The sequence below is a fragment of the Acanthochromis polyacanthus genome, chromosome 3 (genome assembly GCF_021347895.1).
Source record: "Acanthochromis polyacanthus isolate Apoly-LR-REF ecotype Palm Island chromosome 3, KAUST_Apoly_ChrSc, whole genome shotgun sequence".
Classification (NCBI taxonomy): Eukaryota; Metazoa; Chordata; class Actinopteri; family Pomacentridae; genus Acanthochromis; species Acanthochromis polyacanthus.
This window is the reverse complement of record NC_067115.1, coordinates 758395-772574: the sequence shown is the minus strand read 5'-3', so window position 1 is coordinate 772574 and position 14180 is coordinate 758395. Positions and strand designations below refer to the sequence as shown.

Sequence of the window (14180 nt, the reverse complement as noted above, 5' to 3'; positions counted from 1 at the left end):
GTTGAACCAGAACCAGGAAGTTCTTCTGCTGGTTCTCCTGATCCGAACGCAGAATACAGAACCAGAAAGACCAAAGAAAAACGATGTTTTTACATCTTCAGTGTGAAAATTTTCTTCCATATGTGACACTAAACTGAAGATCTCTAGACGAAACATTTGAGGAAAATCTGAACACTCAGTTTGTTTTTCTATGAACATCAACATCGAGACTTCTATGAACATCTAGAACTCAATGAACATCTAGACCTCTATGAACACCAAGACCTCTATGAACACCTAGACCTCTATGAACACCTAGACCTCTATGAACATCGAGACTTCTATGAACATCTAGAACTCAATGAACATCTAGACCTCTATGAACACCAAGACCTCTATGAACACCTAGACCTCTATGAACACCTAGACCTCTATGAACATTGAGACTTCTATGAACATCTAGAACTCAATGAACATCTAGACCTCTATGAACACCTAGACCTCTATGAACACCAAGACCTCTATGAACACCGAGACCTCTGTGAACACCTAGACCTCTGTGAACACCTAGACCTCTGTGAACATCTAGACCTCTGTGAACATCTAGACCTCTTATCAACACCTAGACCTCTGTGAACACCTAGACCTCTGTGAACATCTAGACCTCTGTGAACATCTAGACCTCTATGAACACCTAGACCTCTGTGAACATCTAGACCTCTGTGAACATCTAGACCTCTTATCAACACCTAGACCTCTGTGAACACCTAGACCTCTGTGAACACCTAGACCTCTGTGAACACCTAGACCTCTATGAACATCTAGACCTCTTATCAAAACCTAGACCTCTGTGAACACCTAGACCTCTATGAACACCTAGACCTCTGTGAACATCTAGACCTCTATGAACACCTAGACCTCTGTGAACACCTAGACCTCTATGAACACCTAGACCTCTATGAACATCTAGACCTCTATGAACACCTAGACCTCTGTGAACATCTAGACCTCTGTGAACATCTAGACCTCTGTGAACATCAAGACCTCTTATCAACACCTAGACCTCTGTGAACACCTAGACCTCTGTGAACACCTAGACCTCTATGAACACCTAGACCTCTATGAACACCTAGACCTCTGTGAACACCTAGACCTCTGTGAACATCTAGACCTCTATGAACATCTAGACCTCTGTGAACACCTAGACCTCTGTGAACACCTAGACCTCTATGAACATCTAGACCTCTTATCAAAACCTAGACCTCTATGAACATCTAGACCTCTATGAACACCTAGACCTCTATGAACATCTATACCTCTATGAACATGTAGACCTCTATGAACACCAAGACCTCTATGAACATCTAGACCTCTAAGAACAGGATTTGGTTTCTGTCCTTCAGGAAGAACTCACGGTTTTGTTTGATTAAACTCTTGTTGTTTGGTTTTTGTCCTGAAGGCTGAAGAAGAATTTCATCGACCCGGAGGAGAGAGAATAGTATGTTTCTGCTTCACGCTAACTTTCTCTGGTCCATTAACAGGCGCTGACTGGTGCACTAACATCACTACTTCTTCTTTTTCTTCTGCGTTTGGTTGGGTTGTTGTCACCTGGAGGGTCATTAGGGTCCAATGCTTCACCATCAGATCTTTATTCTAAAACATGGAACTGTTTAATCACAGATTTGGGTAAATCTGAACACTTGAATTCTGGTTGGTTAAAAAAAACTGACTGAAATCTTCGCTGCTTCTCATTGGCTGTGATACGAACAATAAGAATCACCAGAAGGTACTTCTTTCACTGCAGACAGAAACTAGACTTTAAGACTTTAAATCAGACATGAACGATGGTCCTCCGAACGCGATTGCACCAAATTCATGAAGAACCAATGAAAACTAGAGAATAGAGTTTAAACATCCATCCATCCTCTCTCCACCGCTTTATCCTCACTGGGGTCATGGGGGGTGCTGGAGTCTATCCCAGCTGACTCGGGTGAAGGCAGGGGACACCCTGGACAGGTCACCAGTCTGTCACAGGGCTACATATACAGACACACAATCACACTCACATTCACACCTACGGACAATTTAGAGTAACCAGTTAACCTCAGCATGTTTTTGGACTGTGGGAGGAAGCCGGAGTACCCGGAGAAAACCCACGCATGCACAGGGAGAACATGCAAACTCCATGCAGAAAGATCCCAGGCCGGGATTTGAACCGGTGATCTTCTTGCTGCAAGGCGAAAGTGCTAACCACTTACTCCACTGTGCAGCCCTGAGTTTAAACAGCCATTGAAAAAGAAAAAAAATTCTGACATGAATGACTCAGCATTTATTGAAATTGACTCATGACGTCTGCACCAAAACTCACAACACGTTTCCTCATCGGGCTCCACGGTTTACCTTTGAACCATGTTTCTGTCTGAAAATGAAATGATAAAAAGGAACCACACCAATGAGAAGCAGCTGCAGTGAGATCCAGCAGGTGGCGCTAATCGCCCTCCAGACACATGGGTCATAATAACGATGCTAACATCGCTCCACACTTGTCTCCACTCTTAACTCAGCCGAAGACGAGACAGAGATAACTATGAGCCGGTGAAAAGGTAACAGCTGTTTGTCGCCCAGTGTGTCGTCAACCCTGTGGTGTGTTAGCAGGTTGTTAGCACGTGAGCTAATCCACAGAGTAGGACCAATCAGAGCTCAGTCATCGGCTAAACTCTGCTGCTTGGAGCCGCTGAAGAATTCACCTGAAACATCACCTGAACGTCAGATTCTTCTGAACCGCATCACCTCACAGTAATCAGATTACTCCTAAGATCCATCAGAAACAAACACATTATAAAAGGCATTAAGGTCCAGCCTCAAAGGAGAAACTTAATCAATCAGGAGGTCTAGAAGGAGTCATAGTACCACTAATCAGGAGGTCTAGAAGGAGTCATAGTACCACTAATCAGGAGGTCTAGAAGGAGTCATAGTACCACTAATCAGGAGGTCTAGAAGGAGTCATAGTACCACTGATCAGGAGGTCTAGAAGGAGTCATAGTACCACTGATCAGGAGGTCTAGAAGGAGTCATAGTACCACTGATCAGGAGGTCTAGAAGGAGTCATAGTACCACTGATCAGGAGGTCTAGAAGGAGTCATAGTTCCACTAATCAGGAGGTCTAGAAGGAGTCATAGTACCACTGATCAGAGCTCATGAATGACTCCACAGACAGTGAACTGTCGTCTCCATCTTATGTAGGAGAACTCGTCTCTTGTTCTACGAGAAGTAATCTGATTACTGTGAGGGGCACTGGGTTTTAATCCCTCAGCACTGCCTGACAGGCTGCTGTGTATGAAATACCTCTGAGGTTCCTGCAGCAGGTTTGTGTTGGTGTTTTTGTGAGCGGGTTCTGTAGCTTCCTCTGTGTTCGTTCTCACTAAGGAGTCTCAGCAACCATCAGCTCCAGAGCTCAGATCATGTGACTGATCCATCCTCTCTCTGTCCACAGCGTTGCCTCAGCAATGCATTCAGAAACGCCGGATCGCTACGAACGCCTCACCTCCGTCTCCAGCTCTGTGGACTTCGACCAGAGAGACAATGTAAGGGCATCTTTAATCAGCACGTTGGAACCTCTGGACTAATGTTCTTCTCATACTTCTGAGGAGGTTCTCAGTCATCAGGTCCTGGAGATGGTAGGAGCTTCAGGAGAAACCAGTTGGAACAGAAACAGCTGGTTTCTCCTGAAGCTCCAACCGTCCCTACATCCTGTAGATGTTTTTCTATCTCCATCTCTGCTAATCAGCTGTAGAAAGATGTTTCACCGTGCTGAATGTATCTCCAATAACTCGCTTTGTGTCTCATTTTTGTTGTTTTGTATCTCGTTTTGTCATTCTGTGTTTTGTTTTTGGCGTGTTGTGCCTTGTTTTAGTCGCTCTCTATCTCATTTTGTCATTCTGTGACTTGTTTTTGTCATTTTGTGCTCTTCTGTGTCTTTTTGATAATTAATTCTAAAAACTTTCTCTCTTTTCCTCTGTTCTCTGTTTTTGAGCCATGCTACATTTATTTCATCATGGTATTTTTGCTTTTTTCATCTCTTTACAGAATCTGCTGCAAACAGTTTAATTTCGGAGAAATCTTAAATGAGTCACGTAGATTGAAGTGATTTTGATGAAATGTGAGGATCTAAAGCTCAGATTTGGTTAATTTTCTTGATGAAACTTTAGATTCTTCCTGTTTCTGCTGATAAATGGAGTCATGCTGGAGATTTTTAAGGATCCAATCTGTTTCTCTGCACACTGATTTCCTGCTGCACCAAGTCACGTTTGTAGTTTGTGTCGTAAAGCATGTTGAGGCGTGTTAGAGCATGTTAGTGTGTGTTACAACGTGCTGAAGCGTGCACTGCCGTGTGTGGAATCAGGCTGTCCTGCGGTGAAAGTCAGCTCATCTCTGTTGCTTTAATCTGTCGACTATAATCCAGTTTAACAGAGAGTGGTTCAGAGCAGGGCGACCTCATCAGCTCTGGCCACGCCCCCTCAGCTGACCTCACACAGCGACCGTCCTTATTGGCAGCAAGCAGAGGGCTTTAAAAACAGGAAATAAAGGGACTTTTACAGTAAAATCTGAAATAAACTCCTCACCTTCCAGCTGCAGAAACTAACTAAAGCTGCAGCAGGAACTAATTAAAACTGCAGCAGGAACTGACTAAAGCTGCAGCAGGAACTGACTAAAGCTGCAGCAGGAACTAATTAAAGCTGCAGCAGGAACTAATTAAAACTGCAGCAGGAACTGACTAAAGCTGCAGCAGGAACTAATTAAAACTGCAGCAGGAACTGACTAAAGCTGCAGCAGGAACTAATTAAAGCTGCAGCAGGAACTAATTAAAACTGCAGCAGGAACTGACTAAAGCTGCAGCAGGAACTAATTAAAGCTGCAGCAGGAACTAATTAAAGCTGCAGCAGGAACTAATTAAAGCTGCAGCAGGAACTAATTAAAGCTGCAGCAGGAACTGACTAAAGCTGCAGCAGGAACTAATTAAAGCTGCAGCAGGAACTAATTAAAGCTGCAGCAGGAACTAATTAAAGCTGCAGCAGGAACTGACTAAAGCTGCAGCAGGAACTAATTAAAGCTGCAGCAGGAACTAATTAAAGCTGCAGCAGGAACTAATTAAAACTGCAGCAGGAACTGACTAAAGCTGCAGCAGGAACTAATTAAAGCTGCAGCAGGAACTAATTAAAACTGCAGCAGGAACTGACTAAAGCTGCAGCAGGAACTAATTAAAGCTGCAGCAGGAACTGACTAAAGCTGCAGCAGGAACTAATTAAAGCTGCAGCAGGAACTAATTAAAGCTGCAGCAGGAACTGACTAAAGCTGCAGCAGGAACTAATTAAAGCAAGCTGCAGCAGGAACTAATTAAAGCTGCAGCAGGAACTAATTAAAGCTGCAGCAGGAACTAATTAAAGCTGCAACAGGAATTAATTAAAGCTGCAGCAGGAACTGACTAAAGCTGCAGCAGGAACTAATTAAAGCTGCAGCAGGAGCTAACTAAAGCTGCAGCAAGCAAGAAAATGAGTTCAAAATTAAACAACTCAGTTAAATTTCTGACTTTTGGTAATTTCTCTGTATTTCAGGGATTCTGCTCATGGCTGACAGCGATTTTCAGAATAAAGTGAGTATGGACCTCAGAAACACAATAAAACTGATCTGTCCTACACACTGAACTCACCGTAGGTCTGTGTATTATTATTGTTTACTCTTTCTGCAGGGACGAGGAGATCAGGGAGAAGTGTGGTGAAGACGCCGTCCACTACCTGTCCTTCCAGCGCCACATCATCGGGCTGCTGGTCGTGGTCGGGGTTCTGTCCGTCGGCATCGTTCTGCCGGTGAACTTCTCTGGAGACCTGCTGGGTAAGAACCAGATTCTGGCGGGGGGTTCCGATGGCTCTTGGCTACTCTCTCACCGCATTCTCGCCTGTGTTTGGTTGGTTCTAGTCAGAATTATCAGTAAAGATGCGTTCCTCATCCAGGGGGCGCCAGGACCTCCGTCCAAAGAAGGTAAAGGGGGCAGAGCTGTAGGCGCTCTGCTCACCTGTAGACCTATGTGTGATGTCAGATGGTAGCAGAGTGGTAGCGCACCTGGACTGGACCTATCACACTAAACACAAAACAACAACAACACACAAAACAACAACAGACACACACCCACACACAGACAGTGGAGTTGTTTGTCGTTGCTGCTGTAGTTTTGTTGTTGAGTTCAGTTTAAGCTCAGCTGCTGCTTTATTTGGTTTCTGACTCGCTTCTTATTTCTTCTAGAAAACAATGCTTACAGCTTCGGACGCACTACGATAGCCAACCTCAAGTCTGGGTGAGTCAGCAGACAGTTAGCCTAGCATCTCACACACGCTGAAAGCACAGGGAAACCATTAACCTAGCATAGCACACACTAAAGTGACAGGTGAACCATTAGCTTAGCATAGCACACAGACTAAAACCACAGAAAAACCATTAGCCTAGCATAGCACACAGACTGAAACTGCAGGGAAACTGTTAGCCTAGCACAGCACACACTAAAATCACAGGGGACCGTTAGCCTAACATAGCACACACTGAAACCACAGGGGACCGTTAGCCTAACATAGCACAGTTTCAAAACACAATGAAACCATTAGTATAGCATAGTACACACTAAAGTTGTAGGGAAACGGTTAGCTTAACATAACGCAAAGTAAAGTCTCAGAGAAACCATTAGCCTAGCATAGCACACAGTCTAATAACACAGGGAAACTGTTAGCCTAGTATAGCACACAGTCTAATAACACAGGGAAACTGTTAGCCTAGTATAGCACACAGTCTAAAAACACAAGGGAAACATTAGCCTAGCATGCTAGCATAGCACACAGACTAATAACACAGGGAAACCATTAGCCCAGCATACTAGCATAGCACACACAGACTAGTAACACAGGGAATCCTTTAGCCTAGCATACTACCATTAGCCCTGCAGATTTAGGAGCTGCAGCTTTGATCTCATCGGTAAATGTTTAAGATTTTCAGAACTTTAGCGGGAAGTAAAATACATTTTTCGTTTCCAGGACAAACTTGCTGTGGCTCCACACTTCATTTGCCTTCATGTACCTGCTCCTGACCGTCTACAGCATGAGGAGACACACATCCAAGATGCACTACAAGGAGGACGACTTGGTAAGAACTGGAACCAGAACTCTGATCTGGTTTTCAGCCACAAACTACAGAAGCAACCAGTTTTGGATGACTTAAGCTGCGTATTAATCCCTGGTTTGTGTCTCGCAGGTGAAACGCACTTTATTCATTAATGGCATCTCTAAATACGCTGAGGAGAGTCAGATCAAGCAGCACTTTGAGTAAGTTCCTGCTCTTGTTCCTTGTGATTAAACATCTGTTTGGCCTGAAGGTTTCAGAGCTTCACCTGTGTGTCGTCTTCCAGGCAGGCGTACGAGAACTGCACGGTGCTAGAGGCTCGCATCTGCTACAACGTGGCCAAACTGATGGCGCTGAACGCCGAGAGGTGAGGCAGAGGCCCTACAACTTCTGATTCAGTAGTCGTAGGAGCTTCCCTAGACACCAACTGGACTTCTCTGGTAGGTTCCAGAACCTACCAGAGAAGTCCAGTTAGCTTCCCTAGACACCAGCTGGACTTCTCAGGCAGGTTCTGGAAGTTTTGAAGAAACCTCTTCCAGCTCTGACAGTATTGCGTGTATGCAGCCTCCATACAGCAGGGGGCGCTGTCTGTACGTCCTGATAATACCAATGTCTGTGTGTCTGCAGGAAGAAGACGGAGCGCAGCAAGAAGTTCTTCACTGACCTGATGGCGAAGGAACACGTTCCCACCATGATCAACCCCAAACCCTGCGGACACCTGTGCTGCTGTGCCATCACCGGCTGTGAGGAGGTGATGCTAATGCTAACGTTAACAGTTTCACTCCAGGCTGCTGAACAAATGTACCAAGGAGCATGCTAAGTGATAGCACGCTAAGCTCTGTGTTTGTCCCGCAGGAGGAGGCGGTTAGCTACTACACCAAGAGGGAGGCCAAGCTGAAGGAGGAGTACCGCAAGGAGAAGGAGAAGGTCCACACCAAACCTCTGGGCATGGCCTTCGTCACCTTCCAGAACGAGGCCATGACTGCGATGTAAGCCACACCCCTAACACTACTCCACCATGACTCCGCCCCTACCATGACTTTATTTCTTGTGGTTCAGGAGTTGTCTCTGAACATTTTCTGTCTCATTAGTTTTCTTTCATTAAATTTACTCTCCATGCCTCCATCCAATCATTGTTTTACCCCCACCCCCTCACGTGATTGGCCCCGCCCCTCTCTCCACAGTATTCTGAAGGACTTTAACGCCTGCCAGGTCCAGGGTTGTCGCTGTCGTCAGGAGCCTCGTTCCTCTCAGTTCAGTGACGTTCTCCACGTCCACAACTGGAGTGTTTCGTACGCTCCCGACCCGCAGAACGTCCGCTGGTACGTCCACAGGCTCTGCCACCTGAATCTGTCTCTGAACCTTGGGTTCCAGCTGATGTTGTGTCCTGTTGTTCCTGCAGGGAGCACCTGTCGCTGGGCGGGATCTCCTGGTGGATCCGCTGCTTCGTGATCAACTGCATCCTCTTCATCCTGCTCTTCTTCCTCACCACGCCGGCCATCATCATCTCCACCATGGACAAGTTCAACGTCACCAAGCCCGTGGAGTATCTTAACGTAAGAACCACCAGCATGCCGTTGGGGGACGCTGAGCGGGTCTTCTGTCCTTCTCTGACTCTCTGCTTGTTTGTTTGTGGACAGAATCCCATCGTCACTCAGTTCTTCCCCACTCTGCTGCTCTGGGCTTTCTCTGCTCTGCTGCCCACCATCGTCTACTATTCTGCCTTCTTCGAGGCTCACTGGACCAGGTACCGAGGCCTCCTGCCCTCTTCGGTTTTTCCTTTTTTACCCTGATTTGCCTGTGTTTTGTTTCTGTTGTGGTGCTGCTTTACCCCGACTCTTCCTTGCCTCTGCTGCGGCTCCTTTTATTGCACCTGTCTGAATGCTAAAGTTGCCACTGTTTTGCCCCCTCTTTTCCCTGATTTGCCCCTGCTGATTTGCCCCTGTGTGTGCAGGTCTGGAGAGAACAGGACGACGATGCACAAGTGCTACACCTTCCTGATCTTCATGGTTCTGCTGCTGCCGTCTCTTGGACTCAGCAGGTAAACAGTCACTGAGCCTCACTGACTTTCTGCCTCCATGTTGCTAATGTTGCTAACATTGCTAGCATTGCTAATGTTTTGGTCTGTTGTTTCCAGTCTGGATGTTTTCTTCCGCTGGCTGTTTGATAAGAAGTTCCTGGCTGATGCTAAAGTCAGGTTTGAGTAAGTTGTCTTTTATTCATCGCTGTTCATCATCATGGAGGTTAAGGTGCAGAGCTCAATTTAGCATTGACGATCCTTCCATCATTAAGAGCGATTAAAGTATCTGTAGCCTTCAGGGATGTTAATGATTGCTGCTAAATATATTAAGCAGATAATGCAACTGTAGTACCTGGTTGTTCCTCCTGGGGGCATCGTGGGGTTCAGCTGGCCACCGAGAAGGAAAGTTTAAATGATCTCAATTGTACATGGAAAACTGTCAGCTGTGAAGGATTAGTTGATTGTTTATCAATAACGCTGCTGAGTAACGGTTAAGGAAACTTTAAAATGTGCATCCCTTTTGCTTTTGTAAATTGGGCATTGATAAATGATCAATAAAGTTTGATTGATCAGTGGGTAGTAATACGTGTTTCTCTCAGGTGCGTCTTTTTGCCGGATAACGGAGCGTTCTTCGTCAACTACGTCATCGCCTCGGCGTTCATCGGAAACGCCATGGACCTGCTGAGGATCCCCGGCCTGCTCATGTACATGATCCGGCTGTGCCTGGCTCGGTCCGCCGCCGACCGCCGCAACGTCAAGAGGGTGAGGATGGACACGGTGCAGCAACATTTCAGCCGACAGGGGGCGCTGCTCCGACTCTAACACTGTGTTTGTCTGTGCAGCATCAGGCCTACGAGTTTCAGTTTGGAGCAGCTTACGCCTGGATGATGAACGTCTTCACCGTGGTGATGGCCTACAGCATCACCTGCCCCATCATCGTCCCCTTTGGTCAGTCTCTGCCGCTGTACTGCCTCAGGTGTTACTGCGAACCTGGTCCACATTAAGTCCACTCAGACAAGTCCAAGTCAGTCTGAAGACGGTCTCTGGACAACACTGCAAAAAACGCTCTTCTCAAAACAAGAAAAAAAAACTTATTTCAAGGAACTTTTACCTTGGAATAAGTGAAAAAATCTGCCAATAGAACAGGAGAAAAATGTCTTGGTAAGATTTCTGGAAATAAGATGTGATATTTAGAATATTGAGATCTTAAAATTAGCTGGAAAACTTATTTTAACTTATATTTTACCAGGATTGTCAAACTCAGGTGTTAAAATAAGCCAGATATGCTTAAAAAAAGCAGGTTTTCACTCAAAAATAGATTTTCGCTTTCATGTTACCTCCTAGTTTATGATGTTTTAACCCTCCTGTTGTCTTCATTTACGGCACCAAAAATATTGTTTCCTTTTCTGAAAAAATCCCAAAAATTCAGTAAAAAAATTCCTCAAATTTCTGAGTATTTGCAAAACCTTCATGAAGAAAATTCCGATAATTCATTAAAAGTTTCCCTTAAAAGTTTCATTTAAAAAAAAATCCCCCAAATTTGGCAGGAAAATTCTTGTAAATATTTTCAAAAAATGAGTAAAAATCTTCCAAAAAATCCTAAAAATATCTAAAGTGATTCCATATATATCAGTAAAACTTCTGATATTTTATTTAAGAACATTCACATAAAAATCAACCAAAATCCAGAGAATTTATCTGGATTTTGGTTGATTTTATGTGAATGTTCTTTAGAAACTTTTTTAACATTTCTTTTTTTCCACCAAAAAAATGTTCAAAAATTTCTTAAAAATGTTGAAAATGTGGACATCAGAAGTTTCACTGTGGAAATATATTTTCCACATTTTCAAACTTTAAAACGGGTCAATTTGACCCACAGGATGATGGAAGGTTTAAACTTATTTTGAGTTTTCTTGTAAAATTCTACTCAAAACAAGATAATTTCCAGATTGTTTGACTTAACAAGATATTTAAGACGCGTTGTCTTAAAACACGTCCCTCCATCTGCTGAAACGTCTCTTAAGTGAATTCATCTTAAATCCAGTGGGACGAGACATTCTGACTAAAAATAAGACAAACGGACTTGGTAGGATTGAGAGTTTTGGCGGTGAAAAGCCGAGGTTAAAGTTACAGATGTAAAGACAGTCCTGACAGAAGCAGGTCAGTCCAGAGAGAGTCTCAGTCCAGCTCAGGTATGTTCAGGTCATGAGTTTAAAGCTCAGGTCTAAGACAGTCGAGACAGAACCAGGTTGAATCTCTGGTTAGCTCTCCTCAAACAGGCGTATTGACCTTACCTGTCCCCTGCAGGTCTGATGTACATGCTGCTGAAACACCTGGTGGACAGGTACAACATGTACTACGCCTACCTGCCCTCCAAACTAGACAAGAAAATCCACTCCGGTGCCGTCACCCAGGTGGTGGCGGCACCCATCCTCTGTCTCTTCTGGCTGCTCTTCTTCTCCACCGTACGCACAGGTGAGCCCTGCCCCCTACTGGACGGCCGCTGAAACACCTCCTGAAGCGTTTATTTCCGTTATCAAGTCCAGATCAGATCTAAAGCACACAGGTCATCTGAAATGGTTTTAAAACAAAATCAGGCGAGAGAAGGCCAGAATATTCACCAGTCGATATCTCGTCAGTGAAGACCAGACAAACCCAGAATCTCCAGTCAGATGATGAGTCCAGTGTGTATTTGTGTGATGCTAACTACGCTAACTGCTGATGTGCTGTCAGGCTTCGAGACGCCGACCTCCATGTTCACTCTGGTGGTGCTGATCGTCACCATCGTGGTCTGTCTGTCGCACGTCTGCTTCGGACACTTCAAGTATCTCAGCGCTCACAACTACAAGGTACGGGTTCATGGAGGTTTCTGCAGCAGCGATGAGGCGTCATTAAATCCACCGTCTAACTCTGTGTTTCTGCTGCAGATCGACACCAAGGAGAACGACGTGGACGCTGTGGAGAACGGACGTCCGGCTCGCCCCTCGTCCTCCCCCACCACCAAGTCTCAGGTGAGTTATCAAACGGAACAACCTCGTCAGTTCGTCAACAGTCTTTACAGTTTAAAGTTATTCACTCACAAAGAACCCAGCTGGAGTTGTTTCACCCGGTGAGCTAACTCTACACTGAAAAAATGCTCTTCTCAAAACAAGAAAAAAAAATTATTTCAAGGAACTTTTACCTTAAAATAAGTTAAAAAAAATCTGCCAATAGAACAGGAGAAAAATGTCTTGGTAAGATTTCTGGAAATAAGATGTGATATTTAGAATATTGAGATCTTAAAATTAGCTGGAAAACTTATTTTAACTTATATTTTACCAGGATTGTCAAACTCAGGTGTTAAAATAAGCCAGATATGCTTAAAAAAAGCAGGTTTTCACTCAAAAATAGATTTTCGCTTTCATGTTACCTCCTAGTTTATGATGTTTTAACCCTCCTGTTGTTTTCATTTACGGCACCAAAAATATTGTTTCCTTTTCTGAAAAAATCCCAAAAATTCAGTAAAAAAATTCCTCAAATTTCTGAGTATTTGCAAAACCTTCATGAAGAAAATTCCGATAATTCATTAAAAGTTTCCCTTAAAAGTTTCATTTAAAAAAAATCCCCCACATTTGGCAGGAAAATTCTTGTAAATATTTTCAAAAAATGAGTAAAAATCTTCCAAAAAATCCTAAAAATATCTAAAGTGATTCCATATATATCAGTAAAACTTCTGATATTTTATTTAAGAACATTCACATAAAAATCAACCAAAATCCAGAGAATTTATCTGGATTTTGGTTGATTTTATGTGAATGTTCTTTAGAAACTTTTTTAACATTTCTTTTTTTCCACCAAAAAAATGTTCAAAAATTTCTTAAAAATGTTGAAAATGTGGACATCAGAAGTTTCACTGTGGAAATATATTTTCCACATTTTCAAATTTTAAAACGGGTCAATTTGACCCACAGGATGATGGAAGGTTTAAACTTATTTTGAGTTTTCTTGTAAAATTCTACTCAAAACAAGATAATTTCCAAATTGTTTGACTTAACAAGATATTTAAGACGCGTTGTCTTAAAACACGTCCCTCCATCTGCTGAAACGTCTCTTAAGTGAATTTATCTTAAATCCAGTGGGATGAGACATTCTGACTAAAAATAAGACAAACGGACTTGGTAGGATTGAGAGTTTTGCAGTGTGCACCCCCTGTCAAAAGTTTTGAGACACTTTCTCATTCAAATAAATTAGAACCCGTCTCAAAACTTTTGACAGGATGTCGGTCTGGAGTTTGCTAGCTGTACTTCATCAGTTTTACTTCCTAACAGACTCATTGGCTTCAGATCTTGATAATGTCAGCAGAAAACTAGCTCCACTTAGAGTTTATTGGCTTGTTAAATGTGGTTTTAGTTTTTTGAGTTTATTCATGAAATTGTCAGTTAGCTTGCTAGAAAACCAGTATTAGTCGCTAATGCCATTAGCTTGCAAAGAAACTAGTTTTAGTTCTTGATTTTTGTTGGCAGCTAACAAACTAGCTCACATTTTTATTTATTTTGAGTTTATTTTCCTGCTAACACTAGCTTTACTTTTTTAGTTATTAGCTTGATATAAACAGCAGTAGTGCGAGTTAGCAAAGATTTTTTTTTCTTCAGGTATTGAGCTTGCTACCAGACCAGTTCTAGATCCTGGTTTATTAGCTTGTTGCTTAAAGGTAGAGCTCTGATTCTGGATTTGTTGGCAAGCTAACAAAATAGGTCTAATCCTTTAGCGCAGTTTGCTAACAAATTAGCTTGAGTCATCCACTTCTTTTAATGTTAGTTTTTGGCTCAAATTTAGTTCAGGCCGTTTTCTGACAGTGTGACATTTTGATGGAGTTTAGTCACATTCGTTTTAACAACGGGTAACACAAACACCTGAACATTAGGTTCGTCTCAAACGGACAGAACAAATGTTTAAACCGGAAACTGTTTGATGAAGACTTGACATTTGATTGGTAGGTGTGGGACATTTTCTACAGGTACGTTTCATTTCAATCTGTACC

General features: G+C 43.3%; 1 protein-coding gene and 1 long non-coding RNA gene across 18 annotated transcripts in view; one reads left to right on the top strand and one right to left on the bottom strand.

Annotated features, from left to right (window-relative positions):
* The window catches only part of LOC110965247 (CSC1-like protein 2), a 34565-nt gene that overhangs the window by 15176 nt on the left and 5209 nt on the right, over positions 1-14180 (top strand). For 3 of the 4 annotated variants that reach the window (XM_022214208.2, XM_022214206.2, XM_051946025.1), the window contains exons 4-23: positions 1439-1477; positions 3473-3563; positions 5592-5629; positions 5726-5868; positions 6277-6328; positions 7056-7164; positions 7273-7343; positions 7427-7507; positions 7768-7891; positions 7996-8129; positions 8325-8462; positions 8543-8696; positions 8781-8887; positions 9095-9181; positions 9278-9343; positions 9760-9922; positions 10003-10108; positions 11468-11635; positions 11894-12009; positions 12088-12171. In XM_022214208.2, the coding sequence (XP_022069900.1) occupies positions 1439-1477; positions 3473-3563; positions 5592-5629; positions 5726-5868; positions 6277-6328; positions 7056-7164; positions 7273-7343; positions 7427-7507; positions 7768-7891; positions 7996-8129; positions 8325-8462; positions 8543-8696; positions 8781-8887; positions 9095-9181; positions 9278-9343; positions 9760-9922; positions 10003-10108; positions 11468-11635; positions 11894-12009; positions 12088-12171 (2071 nt within the window). The remainder of the gene's footprint in view (positions 1-1438; positions 1478-3472; positions 3564-5591; positions 5630-5725; positions 5869-6276; positions 6329-7055; positions 7165-7272; positions 7344-7426; positions 7508-7767; positions 7892-7995; positions 8130-8324; positions 8463-8542; positions 8697-8780; positions 8888-9094; positions 9182-9277; positions 9344-9759; positions 9923-10002; positions 10109-11467; positions 11636-11893; positions 12010-12087; positions 12172-14180) is intronic. The other variant, XM_051946026.1, reaches the window with a different exon arrangement.
* LOC127533340 (uncharacterized) lies at positions 230-1432 on the bottom strand. 14 transcript variants are annotated; one of them, XR_007941059.1, is made up of 5 exons: positions 1187-1432; positions 880-969; positions 680-806; positions 463-588; positions 230-354 (listed from the first exon to the last, which is right to left on the bottom strand). It is a non-coding gene; the product is annotated as an uncharacterized LOC127533340 (long non-coding RNA). The 14 variants fall into 14 exon arrangements; XR_007941058.1 differs by having other exon boundaries at positions 463-534; XR_007941062.1 differs by having other exon boundaries at positions 463-752; positions 844-969; positions 1097-1432.